The 12,083-nt window shown below is 32.6% G+C and overlaps 1 protein-coding gene across 1 annotated transcript; it reads right to left on the bottom strand.

Annotated features, from left to right (window-relative positions):
- Positions 1-1,076: 1,076 nt before the first annotated feature.
- LOC108742906 lies at positions 1,077-11,559 on the bottom strand. Its single transcript, XM_018478266.1, has 5 exons — positions 11,478-11,559; positions 11,101-11,414; positions 6,400-6,702; positions 3,975-4,205; positions 1,077-1,356 (listed from the first exon to the last, which is right to left on the bottom strand). Exons 2-5 carry the CDS (start codon positions 11,194-11,196, stop codon positions 1,147-1,149), a joined length of 840 nt encoding a protein of 279 aa, XP_018333768.1. The 5' UTR covers positions 11,197-11,414; positions 11,478-11,559; the 3' UTR covers positions 1,077-1,146.
- Between the last annotated feature and the right edge of the window lie 524 nt (positions 11,560-12,083).

The following is a 12,083-nucleotide window of genomic DNA, read 5'->3' on the forward strand; positions in this document are numbered from 1 at the left end:
CTAGGACGCCCAGGGCGTTTGTTTTTGTGTATTTGGTGTTTAGTAGTTTATTAAGTTCTACTCTGCCATCCACATTACTCCATTTGATCTTCTTTTGCCTTGTACTAACTGAATGAGTTGTTTACGTGAAAGTGTTTTTACTAATATCAATTGTATTGACTTGACAGCATCCCATTTCACAAGTCTGGTGCATGTACACAGATGAGATCGGTATGGGTTGAAAATGAAATTGGCTTGTCGTTGAAAACTATTTCTGACAATCTACAAGGGAGATACATGCAAAATTCCAATATTATGAGATTAAATAATGAAAGTAAAAGCCTGCATAATACATAATTATTAAACTAATTTTAAATTTTAAGCATATCTTATGCCAAATGCTGTATTGAACTTAATATTGCTTTATTCTTTTAGTATATATATAATTTATTGAATTTTGAACAAACTTAGACAGTACAGTCGGTAGTATTTCAACATAATTTGGTGCAGCCAGTAGGATTGTAATCATAATCACAAGGTCGTCAATCCTCAAACTGGTTTAACATGCTCCTCCACTCCTTCTTATCCTGAGCTAATCTTCGCCTAAAACTAGAACATCCTTAACTATTTTGTATTTTTAGGATTGTAATACAGCTTATAATTTGAGAACTTTATTTATTTACATTATAAAATCGAGATTTATCAACTAAATGCCATAATAATCAAGATTTTTGATATTTTAAAAGGTATTTAAATATACTTATTTTTTTTTCCAGAATCTCTAACGAAAGTACAGCTTAATTGGTAAGTGTTTTATTACATTTATTTATTTTGCAATTTAAGCACTTTTGTAAGTACGAAATCAGTTTTGATTGTGTGTAAAACGATAGATATTGTTTTAGTGTACGTAATATTTTTTTTGTTATCTTTTGGGTACTGACTGAAGAGTAGGTATTGGAATTAAAATTCATTTGAACTTTTTTGTAACAACTTATTATTTTATATTTTTTTGTAAAACAACAGAACACAATCGTTAAAATTAAAACTTAACTATATATTAACGTGTAGGACGAGACACGTAGATAAACAATCACAACAAGTAATAAATTAAATAAATAATGGAATTAACGATAATCGCCGATGCGGCGCATTGCTTTATGGCGTCTTTTAATGAGACGGTTTGTGAGCCCTGTAGGCAAGTTCAGCGGCATTGAAATTCCTTCCCCATGAGTGACCACCGTGCTCGTAAGCACCACCACTAACTTCGTGGTGTTCATGGTGTTCGTGATGAGGATGAGCCACCACCTCGTAGGTTACGTGCTTCTCTTGGTGGAACAATTTTTTCAAACCTATTACTGCCGCAAGGACCAACGCAAGCTAAACAAAAAGAGTAACTTTATCAATTTAAAATTTTCCAGAAGTTTACTAGTTATAGTATTAAACTTGCTAAAAGTTTGAACGCGTAAAAAAAAGGGGTATGTGTGTTTACGTACACGCTATAGAAGTTATACTTCTATGTACTTGCATATTTATTTAGCTGATTTGTACGTACGTACATAATAAAAATATATTTATTGAAACAATATTTTTAAAGAGATATTTTTATTACATCGCCTGAAATTCTTTCGTCCATCTATCACATGTCGCATTAGAGCGCACAACCAGCTAAGGTCAATATGGCGGCGCCCATGGCTCGCATGAGCCAACCGTGTAGCATTTATATTCTCACTTTCGTGCAAGTGCATGACAATTACATTTATAGACTGTGAAACTCAAAGCAAAGATGAAATTATCGATAGAATAACTGAAGTTCAAAATCATTTAATGATTTAAATAAATATTGTTCTCAGTTTTATTAACATGCGTCTATCATCTGAATGATTGTATTTCTTTTGCATTCCGTACTCTAATACGCAGATTGAAATTAAAATTTATAGTTGAATATTTTGACTACTATTGATCTTCCATTATCATTCCCATTTTCCAATCATTAAGATACGATTAAGAACGCAATTGTAATTTTAATAATCTAAAACGAATAATTGTCCGAAAATTTACAGTTAAATGCCTACAATCCGAAAAGTTTCATTTGCATCATGGTTTCATAAAACCATACAAATTGTTTTTTTTTTTATTACAGTTGGCAGTTGGGAGATGCCTTCGAGAGTTGCGTTTTAAGCGTCCAACTTCCGTCTCATTCTAGAAATTTACTCTTAATGTTCCAAAAGAAAAAATCTTCAATAAAATTTATAATACGGCTAATTGTAGCTTTGTGTGCGGCACCCACCCGGCAATGTTGTCATTCATCGTTGCGCTAAGTTATGTATTCTTCTTTTATGAAGAAAATGTGTGTTATTCAAATATGGTTCATATAATATAAAAACCTAGGATATATTACGTCCTTGAAGGGAAAAAGCGGTACCTACGTTGTGAGAATTTTCAATGCAATGCTCACAACATAAGCAAGCGAAACACGTGTCCGCGTTGATTAAAAGTCTTGTGGTAAATTGGAATAAGCCTTTTTGCTCTATTTCCATTGTCACAGAAATAATAAGTAAGTGCATACCTACTATAGGAAATATATATTAAATAATTCTGCGGGTTTGTCGGGGAACAAAATTCCCTTTTCTCAAGTTTTACTATTGTAAAGACCCTGTCGTTTTCTAAATTAATTCGGTAGTTTAGGTCGATGATTTGAGTTAATCTTCAAACTGCAGTTTCTTGGAATGAAATATTCCGGATTTACATTATTTTTTATTGCCAATGCCATTCAATTTTGCACCAAGGTACAAAGGAAACGACTGAGTAGAAGAAAAACTTTTTGGGTGTTTCGTTCCTACCAGTCAGTAAGGCAGTCCCTCCGGATTACGCCTGAAGGTAGGGCGGAAGACCCACTTTAGCCTCCTTTCTGGAATCGTGGGAATGGGTGGGTGGTGGTTCGAGTGAGAAAGATGAGACGGACGAAATGAAGACAGAAGAGAATGAAAGATTATCTTATCTATATATTACATATTTATAGTAAAACTTAGACCAAAACATGCTTGATATGCTTATTTTAAAAGAACAACCAATCTGAACTACTTCAGCCAATAAATAAAAGAAGTTGAAACGTTGGGATATATTGTAAATAAAAAAATAGCTTTTGTTATCGCTTTTTTTACGTATCATTGATAATAGAAGTCCTAGCAGCTCTTAAAGCAGTAAACAAAATATGATTTATCTACCTTTTTTGATCGATCTCGTCATTTTAGTACGAAAAAGTACCTTTCGCGATCACGAGGGGCACATGGGCATTCGTAACTGAACAGTCGCACCGAAAAAATCATGATAAGTATCGAACTTCAAGTGAATAAGTAGGTTTTATGTTTAGTGATATTCATGTTAAGTTAATAATAAAATAAAAAGAAAGTGTGGTTATTTATGATAATTTATAGTACCAATTTTTTTACCAAATTTTTAGGGTTGATTTATATCAATATAAGGTCTACCTTCAAAGCTTGGTTAAAAAAAATTGCTGTGACCACGGCTACAAAGATATACAAAGGTCGTCTCACTTTCGGGGCATATGTAATTCTATAAAAAATAACTTTCTCCAACTTTACACAAAATATATTCTAACCCATTCAGTACTCAGCCAGTACCTGGCCCATTTGGAACTTCGCCCAGTCATAATTACTTTTGAGTCTTATCCCTTCTTGCGCCATAATACGTGAGGGTGTACTTATCATAAGAAGAAAAGAAAAGGATCTACGTTCTACTATTTTAAAATGTAGGTATCTTCTATAGGTAGATTATTGCGTAACATTAGAATTTTTAAAAATATTATTGCAGCCTAAAACATATCAATTAGGCATTTTCGATAATTTACAATCACCGGAGAAATGCAATTAAAACTAGAACGCAAACGAAAACTACAATAATACTGCGTCATACATATTCATACGACAGCGCGGCAATTAATGATTATATCAATTGAATGCAGACATTATTCATACCTTGCTGACTAATAGTGCCTTTCCAACCAAGAGTGCTAGAGCTTTGAGGGCTAATCCTTTGAGAAGACCAATTTTTAAAGCAGCTAAGGCAAGAATAGCTCCCAAGCCTTGGTTCTTCTTCTTTCTTGCCTCGCCTTCAATTCCCTCGCTTGGTTTCAACGACAACTCCAAATTAAGGGATCCATCATTCTTGGTATTCGTGGAAACGACAACATCGGTATCCTCGGTAACCTTTATAAGATAAATTAGTATAAATTACGTTTAATTTGAGAGAAACAAAAATAAATTTGCTGATATTTAATGTTTAAGATATCTACTGAATTACTGATTTTACTAATTAGCAAATACAAGACCTTGACAAGATTAAGTTTCGATCTTGTTATGACTTACTTAGTCTTCACAAGGACAGTTGCTAGATTGGTTCTTGTTTTTGTAAGACTTATCGTGAGAGTTTAGGAAAATAATGGGTCATTTTTTACATTAGTTGACAGACGAGTTGAAACATGAAGTTAAGTCAGGTAAGTAGTACTCATCTAATAGAATCGTATGGTAGCAAGGGCACAACAACGTTACAGTTTGACTGGATGCTCCCATCATAACATTATAAATATTTATATACTGCGGGTGTGTGTAAGCTGAAAAGATCGACTTCGGCTGCTCATTTACGAGCTTGAACTATTTGAACCAAATTTTCATCTTGAGTTATTATCTAAATCGACTTGAATTGACTGAAGGGCCCAACCCAATCGCATGGGTGCTCAGGCACCCTTGGACCCCCCCCCCCTTGTTGAGCTCCTGTATGGTATTATTAATTCCATGCCATTAAACCAATGTGGTTTGAGATACAGGCTCCTAAAGTTTTCATAATCGGAGGAAAACTTTAAGAGGCTGCATCTCAAGCCACATTGCTTACTAAATAAATAATAAACAAAATTGTAATAATTACTACCACGCAACTTTACTTAGTGAGTACTGCCTACCTGACTAAACTTCATATCTCAACTCGTTTGTCAAGTAATGTAAAGAATTACCAAGTAATGTTATATTAGGGATCCCTAGACAAAAAATTTTCAGTCTCTCTCCAGTCTCTCAGAGTCTTTCAGCGCCTCTGAGAGCGTCTCTCACAGTCTCTTATTTATTGCCTAGGTGTTTTTATGGATCTCTCACAGTCTCGATATGAGACACACGAACGATAAAAATGTTAATTCAGAGATTCGAGTCTCTGACAGAGAGACTGAATGAATAAGACTGAAAAATTGAGAGACTCGAGTCTCTCGTAGAAAGACTGGGATCTCTGAAATATGTTGAACTTTTAACCGTGTCTATCGAGACACTACTTAGTGAGAGATTGGAGTCTCTCGTTCAGAGACTGGATATGAAATGAGGATCTCTCTATGAGATGCTGAACAGTTTTTTTGGTAGTCTGTCGACAGTCTCTCTCAGCGACACCAGAGAGACGGAGACTCGAGTCTCTCTTTCAGATACTCTGAGAGATTGAACATTTTTATCTCGAGATACAACATGCCTTTCGTTAATAGTCTTGTTATTTGATATCTATCCTTATAATTTCGAAATTTTGACGTCTTCAGTTATCTACTGTTAATCTTCAAGCAAAAGTTGCAAAAAGGAACATAAAATTAGTTTATCTTTTTTATTTGATCGGCTAAATTAGTCAATTTTAGAACACCCTGTTTATGTCACAATAAATTTAATATAATTTCAATATATTTTAAGGATGATATATATACGAATAAGTAGATGTCTTATTCAACAAATATCCGATTTCTGGAAAATTAAAAATTTTGAGGCATACAGCTAATAGAAGAAATATGCTACTTTTAATTCGTTTTGTGTTTATTTCAGTGTATTTTGCAAACTATTCTTATTTAAAATTTATTTTACAAAAGAACTGGATTCCTAATAATAACCCAATTTGTTTGTATTTCCTTAGATAAAAATTTCAATGAATTATTTCATTCTATTTCGCAACTGCATTCAAATTTAGATGAGAATTTTGCTACGATATTGCTCGCAAGTCGTACTGTTAGTCTTGGTTGGTATTGTTCATTTAATCTTGATATTGGTCGTGCGAACATGACCTTGATCTTGCTAAATGTGCAAAACTGAGACAACACTGCAAGACCAGTACTATTTTTGCTCATTACTAACTGTTTTGCTTGCAGTAATTTTGAGTGTGATACCAATAAATCAGTTTAAGGGAAATTATAAGGAATTTGAACTGTTGGCTGTAAATTTTCGTTAATGTGTCTAATTAAGGTTCTATTGAACTTCTGTTTGTATCACACCCCTGCACGACGTGGTAATGAATTTATGGCTTTTACAGCACCACAGAATCTCTGCAGCGTCTTCGAAATTTCAAATTATATAGAAACTTCTACTGTTGAAAACATTTAAATCAAATTACCTTCCATTTGAGGGACCTTGTTCGTACAAAGTTGGCAAACTTGTTGGCAATTACTTCATAAAGTTGAGCATCTTCTGGCATCTTGTCTACATCCAAGCTTCTTCCAGATTCTTCCGTTTCCATTTCGACCGATGTTTGCTTGATTTCTACGTCTCCGATTTCAATTGTTGATTTTTTTAAAAATCGGTTAACATACGTTACCAGCTTTAACATCATACAAGAACTGATATCGCGGTCGATACATTTTGTGTTAAGTTTCTTCATCAAAGACTCTTCTACCGTATGATAACCATTCGGATGGACCTACGACAGTTCATAATGTTAAAAAAAATACCAGCAGATATAGTATTTTTGAATTTTTATGAAGCAATGATTTTATATCAGGCTAACAGAGTTTTATTTAGGAAGTGTTTTATATCCGTATAATCTAGCTAGAGTTAGAATGCAATTTATAGAATATCCCGTAAAGAATTTGCTAATACAATTTTTTGACCCCGTCCAAGATTGGAAGGTGGGCACCATTGGTGGCGCATTCAACACATGTCATGTAGGGAACTAGGAAGACTAGAGATAAGACCAAAACTGACTGGATCTAAAAACATCATCAATTATCAAGCGCCGCTGCGCGATTAGAGACTAGAGGTTCTAGTTTTCTTGAGGGAAATCTTAGCTCAAACAATATCTTAAACGCCAAAATTTTAAGGTTTAAATATACTACTCAGAGTGAATATATACATTTAAACCCGCCCACCTTATTGCAATAAGTTAGTTCCACCTTAAAAAAGTGAATATTGATGACTTTCAACTAAAAATTCTGATTAAATAGTAACATTTTAGAAATTGAAGTAGGTCTAAGGTACTTCTCCATTTTCTAGTTAAGCGTTTTAATCGTCATTTAGTTCTAGAATGTTGTAGCATTGAAGGAGATAGATATTTACGGTATGATTGCAAGGTAAAAGCGACTTTGAGAAAAGAAGGTGTTTAATTCGATTGATTTTTTTGTGTATATTACGCGATTTCGTCGTTATTTGTAAACCGATTTTAATGATTCTTTTTTTTTATTAAATAGGATATATTTCAAGGAATATTCCGTTTAAATTTGAAAAACTGTTCCATCTGTAAGGGTGGAAAATTGGGAGACAATAAAAAACTATTAAAGAGATTGCGCAACCTCGTTATTTCCATCTGATGTTTCTAATTGTATAGGCTACATCTCAAAGGTGGTTGGTTCTTTTTGAATTTGTTAACATTTTAGTTTAATTATTAAAATACGTCAGCATATTTTTATTATTGCCTTTCTTTTTAGTAATCTCTTCTATACCGCTTAATAAAGTCGAATGAAAAAACAACAAAATCGTAGTGCTCTAAAAGATAAATCGATCGCCTCTACGATATTTTATGAATTTTTTACCGACTAAATGGGAGATTGATAGATTGAAGCATAAATACAAACTTACGGTATAGTAGAATAGCGGTTATAACGACTATTTTGCTATAACGACGTTAAACTTAAGTCCCCTGAATTTAAAGCATACTTTAGTACAAAATTCATGTGACTATAGCGACATCGGATATAACGCCGAGTTCGGGTGTAGCGACTGTTTTTAATTAATCATTTGTAACAAATCTCTAGTAATCCCATGCAGATATAGCGACCGGAATCGGCTGAGTAGGTAGGTAAGCGTGTACGTTAAAATGGTTCAGTTACAAAGTAATATTCTGAGTAGCAACTGTGTTTAGTAAACTTAGGTGCACATTTACTGTTAAAAAAAGACGAAAATTGTTTCAAAATTGAAAAATGGTGAAAACTGTACATACGTGTTTGTAACCCTTTACCTTTGCTTATAACGACGAAATTACAGTGGTACCTTCGTAGTCGTTATACCCGAAATCCAATGTATATAGAGAAGTGATTCAATGTTGAGGTTATTATCAAGTTAGCTAGTGCGCCTCTGTTTAGTATAGTTCAAAAAAAGAAAGATTTGCAATCATTGATAGATAATTTCATAAGCGTTTTATTAATTAAACTAATATTAATATTGGGTAGGAATTATTTATTTAATGTTGTTTTAACAATTAACGCGAAATTAACTAAAAAAAAAAATGTAAGCAATACAGTTACTCTGCAATAAAAAGGTAATTCTAATGATTTACTAGTTGAATTTTATAAATTTATGAAATTATAAATTATTCTCATAACTTGTTTTAAGTGTGACATTGTTCGTGTTAGTAGGTGAGTTAAGTATCACAGTTATGAATTTTAACTTGTTAAACGAATATTGAGGTAAGCTTCAACAGCTTATATACATTTTTACTTCCATTTTATCATCGTTTAGATAAGGCACACAATGAAAGCGTTCTGGAGAGGCAATTTTCAGTGAATTTAAATTTTTGATGCTTAAAATGAATAATCAAATTTGTCTTTATTTCCGCTTCCTGACAGGCTCGGATGTCAGGAAGAATAAGCAAGCTGATATTTTTTTTTTCAAATAACAGTAAAATTTAAAAGTAAAATTTTTAGGATTGCTTTTTCAATCTTAAAATAAATTTTCTTTTAGTGTACTAAGACAGTACAATAGTGACGATATTATAACATAATTTGTTGCTTAGAGAATGTTAACAATATTGCGTCGATATATGCAATTAAAGAGTAGGTATCTTATTACTAGTTTAAATACTATGCGAGTGACAATTTAAAATGAACAGGGAGGAAAAGATCTTACCTATTTGTTTATTAAATTAACTAAATTATTGTTATAAAGTTTTCCTGATTTCAAGATATTATAAATAACGGCTAGTTCTTGTCCTCATTTTCATTTGTATGTCGCACTCTTTTGTTTTCTAAATCCAATTGTTTTACTAAAGTAATATAATGGTCTGAATAACCAGTTTTTACATCGAGTTGTTTAATGATCTTTAGTTACTCATTAATTATAATATGTTCATTGCTCCACCTGTTTTACCTAAATAACTATAGCATCACAATTTTTACAGTACAGATATTCTGTAGATTCTACTTTTTTGTTTGATGTTGGTCTTTAATTCAATGTTTACCAATAAACTCTGAGCCATCTATAGTGGGGGCTGAAGTAATAAAACTTTCAAAAGATTTATTATCTTATTCTGTCGAAAAGCTAACATCCGCAGAAATAAGGAAAACGGCGCGAATTTTATTTAGTGACGATGTTAAGGGATAATAAACTTTATTGAGTTTATCCTTGCAGAAATGTTTCCCAGTCATTCCATATGGCTTTTGAATTTAGTTTTCTATTTAATACTTTATCTGTAATATTTGCATTGTAGTCATTTTTTACAGCTATACCTATTTGATTGTTGCAACTTCTTCGCGAAAATTAACTAATCTGGTTTTGAAAAGATTGTCAAAATCAACAGGTGTTTTTATTTATTGCACTGGGATTACACATATATTTTACGTTGTAGGGAAGCGACTTGCCGAAGTATTTTAAGTATTACCTTATTTAATACCTCATGTAAATCCTTGGAAGAAATTATACGTATTTGAAACAAACTGAATTCAGTTGATTACATTCCACGCTTTATGCCATTGCTTATCTCGAGTTACGGTGCCGTTAAGAAAAGTAATTCAAGTTTCATTTGTGCGAGATATAAAGTTGAAAATTCTTGGGAAAATTTTCTAAACTTATGCAGCATTGCATTTTCTTCATTTTTGTCACGAATGCCAGAAAGTAAAGTTTAGATGCGAGTTTTGGAGCTTACTTTCGAATTTCCTTTAATTTGAGCAGCAAATTCTTAACGAGTTTACAATTGTTTGAAACAAGGCTAAAAATTTTATTTGTATCACTGCGAATGCGAAAGGACACACAAACATAATTTGTTTATTACCTATCTGCGCAAAAATTTCGATACAAAAATTTAGTAAAGGAACTGCAGTATATCTGGGATACTGCAGGTAACTTAGAATACGTCGATATCTAAATAATTATGAACGTTATCTGTATTTTTTTGGCATAAACATAAAGTCATACGACACACGAAGCCATCGAGTATTAAAAATAAGACGCCATTTTGGCATTCCGGCTACCAGCCAGAAGGGAACAAGACACCTGCTTTTGAAAAAAAATTCGGTAAAAATTCAGTCAGTGATAATCATTTATTGTAATACTTTAAATCTTCATCGTAATTATTTAAACTGTTAAGTGATCTCGTTAGTTAAAATGTTACTATGATTTTGTGAATATATCTAGAATTAAAAATGTGACATGGAATTTTATGTTAGGATGGTATGTTGTTAATTTGGAATACAGAAAGAGAGCATATATTGGAATTAATTAGATGTTATTTTATTTTATTTTATTTGAAAAAGATTGATTATCTAAAGATCAAAAGACTATAAAACTGTTACAAAAATAAGAAATCTATTGTTTCTAAGGAAAAGTGTTAACAAGTGTCAAAAAAGATACTATATTTCAGATTACCTTCAAATCTCGATTTTGGAGTTTTTTAGTTTGATAGGCATTGTGATAAGGCATCTGGTTTTTGTTATGTTTATTTGTTTTTATTATTAAAGTTTAATAATTTATCAATCGTTTAATGTATTTTGTATTGAGCCATCCCGTTTCTCTTTGAATTTATCCTCAAAAAACAAACTAGTATTCCAAATATGCTGCAGTTCCTCTACCTTTTATCAGTTGAGCTTTCGATTTGTTTTGTACTTCTTACCAAATTTTCCACTGGTTTGACGGATTCTCCAATAGCTGGTCCACCGTGAACGATAGCACTCAATAGAATCACAGTACAAATCACTTTTATATGCATTTTGCTGGTGATCACTGGAGAACCTCTTTTTCGCAATTCGTAACAGAAATAAATCCTTATAAAAATTAAAACAGGTGACAAATAACTTTTTGCACAAAGCACAGGTCCACAACAAATGTAGGTACTATATGCCGAGCTTGTAAGGACTATTGAAGAATCATGACCGAGTGATGTTTGTGAATGAAGAATGCAGAAAAGCGTGCAGGATTTTATATCTTCTGAAAACACACATTTAGTAATGTATGTCGCATGGACCAGTTCGAGTCAAGAAACAGGGTTACCAATGCAACTCGTTTCCTCCTTCCTTCCTACTCCTTCGGATCCTGGTGTTGCTGAAGAGTTGACCGCGACGCACTACAAGCGGGCAACGCGGCGCTTTTACAGATGACAGATGGACCATAGCCTCAGGCTTCTGCTGTGTGTCTGTGCAAGTACAATAAGTGAAATTTCAACTGTAGCTTTTCACACTGTCTTACTGAAGCAGATGGGAAATAGCGAAGTTAAAGTTTAATCATTATTTCTCTAAAATTGTCATTCTTTTTCGGCAGCATTAATGAAAACATCCTATCAGTATTTCCATTGCTTTGTCTGTTGTTGTGAATAAAAGCATGAATTTGTTTGTGTTTTCTTACAGGTGAAGTATGGGTAAAATGGTTTCTGAATTTGTAATGTAGGAATAACTTTTTACTACAGTTTTGTGTCATCTTTTTGGTAAATTGTAGGACTATAATATGTAGAAGTTTGTAACTTCTTTTATTTCTCAAGTGATACGTGACAAGTTTCAAAATTTCATACAGAATTTGAAAGACTAGCATTCTATTTTGTTAATTAATATATAATTGTGAGTGCTACGTACATACATAAATAATTAAATAAAGTGGGCTATT

Source organism: Agrilus planipennis, unplaced genomic scaffold, assembly GCF_000699045.2.
Source record: "Agrilus planipennis isolate EAB-ADULT unplaced genomic scaffold, Apla_2.0 scaffold356, whole genome shotgun sequence".
Classification (NCBI taxonomy): domain Eukaryota; kingdom Metazoa; phylum Arthropoda; class Insecta; order Coleoptera; family Buprestidae; genus Agrilus; species Agrilus planipennis.

Bases quoted from the DNA above. Each gene is read 5' to 3' on its own strand.
- LOC108742906 (XM_018478266.1), bottom strand. From the start codon at position 11,196: ATGCATATAAAAGTGATTTGTACTGTGATTCTATTGAGTGCTATCGTT. The intron at 4,206-6,399 runs GTAATTTGATTT...TATCTTATAAAG, and splicing joins CAAGGTCCCTCAAATGGAAG to GTTACCGAGGATACCGATGT. The intron at 1,357-3,974 runs GTATGAATAATG...CTTTTTGTTTAG, and splicing joins AGGCACTATTAGTCAGCAAG to CTTGCGTTGGTCCTTGCGGC.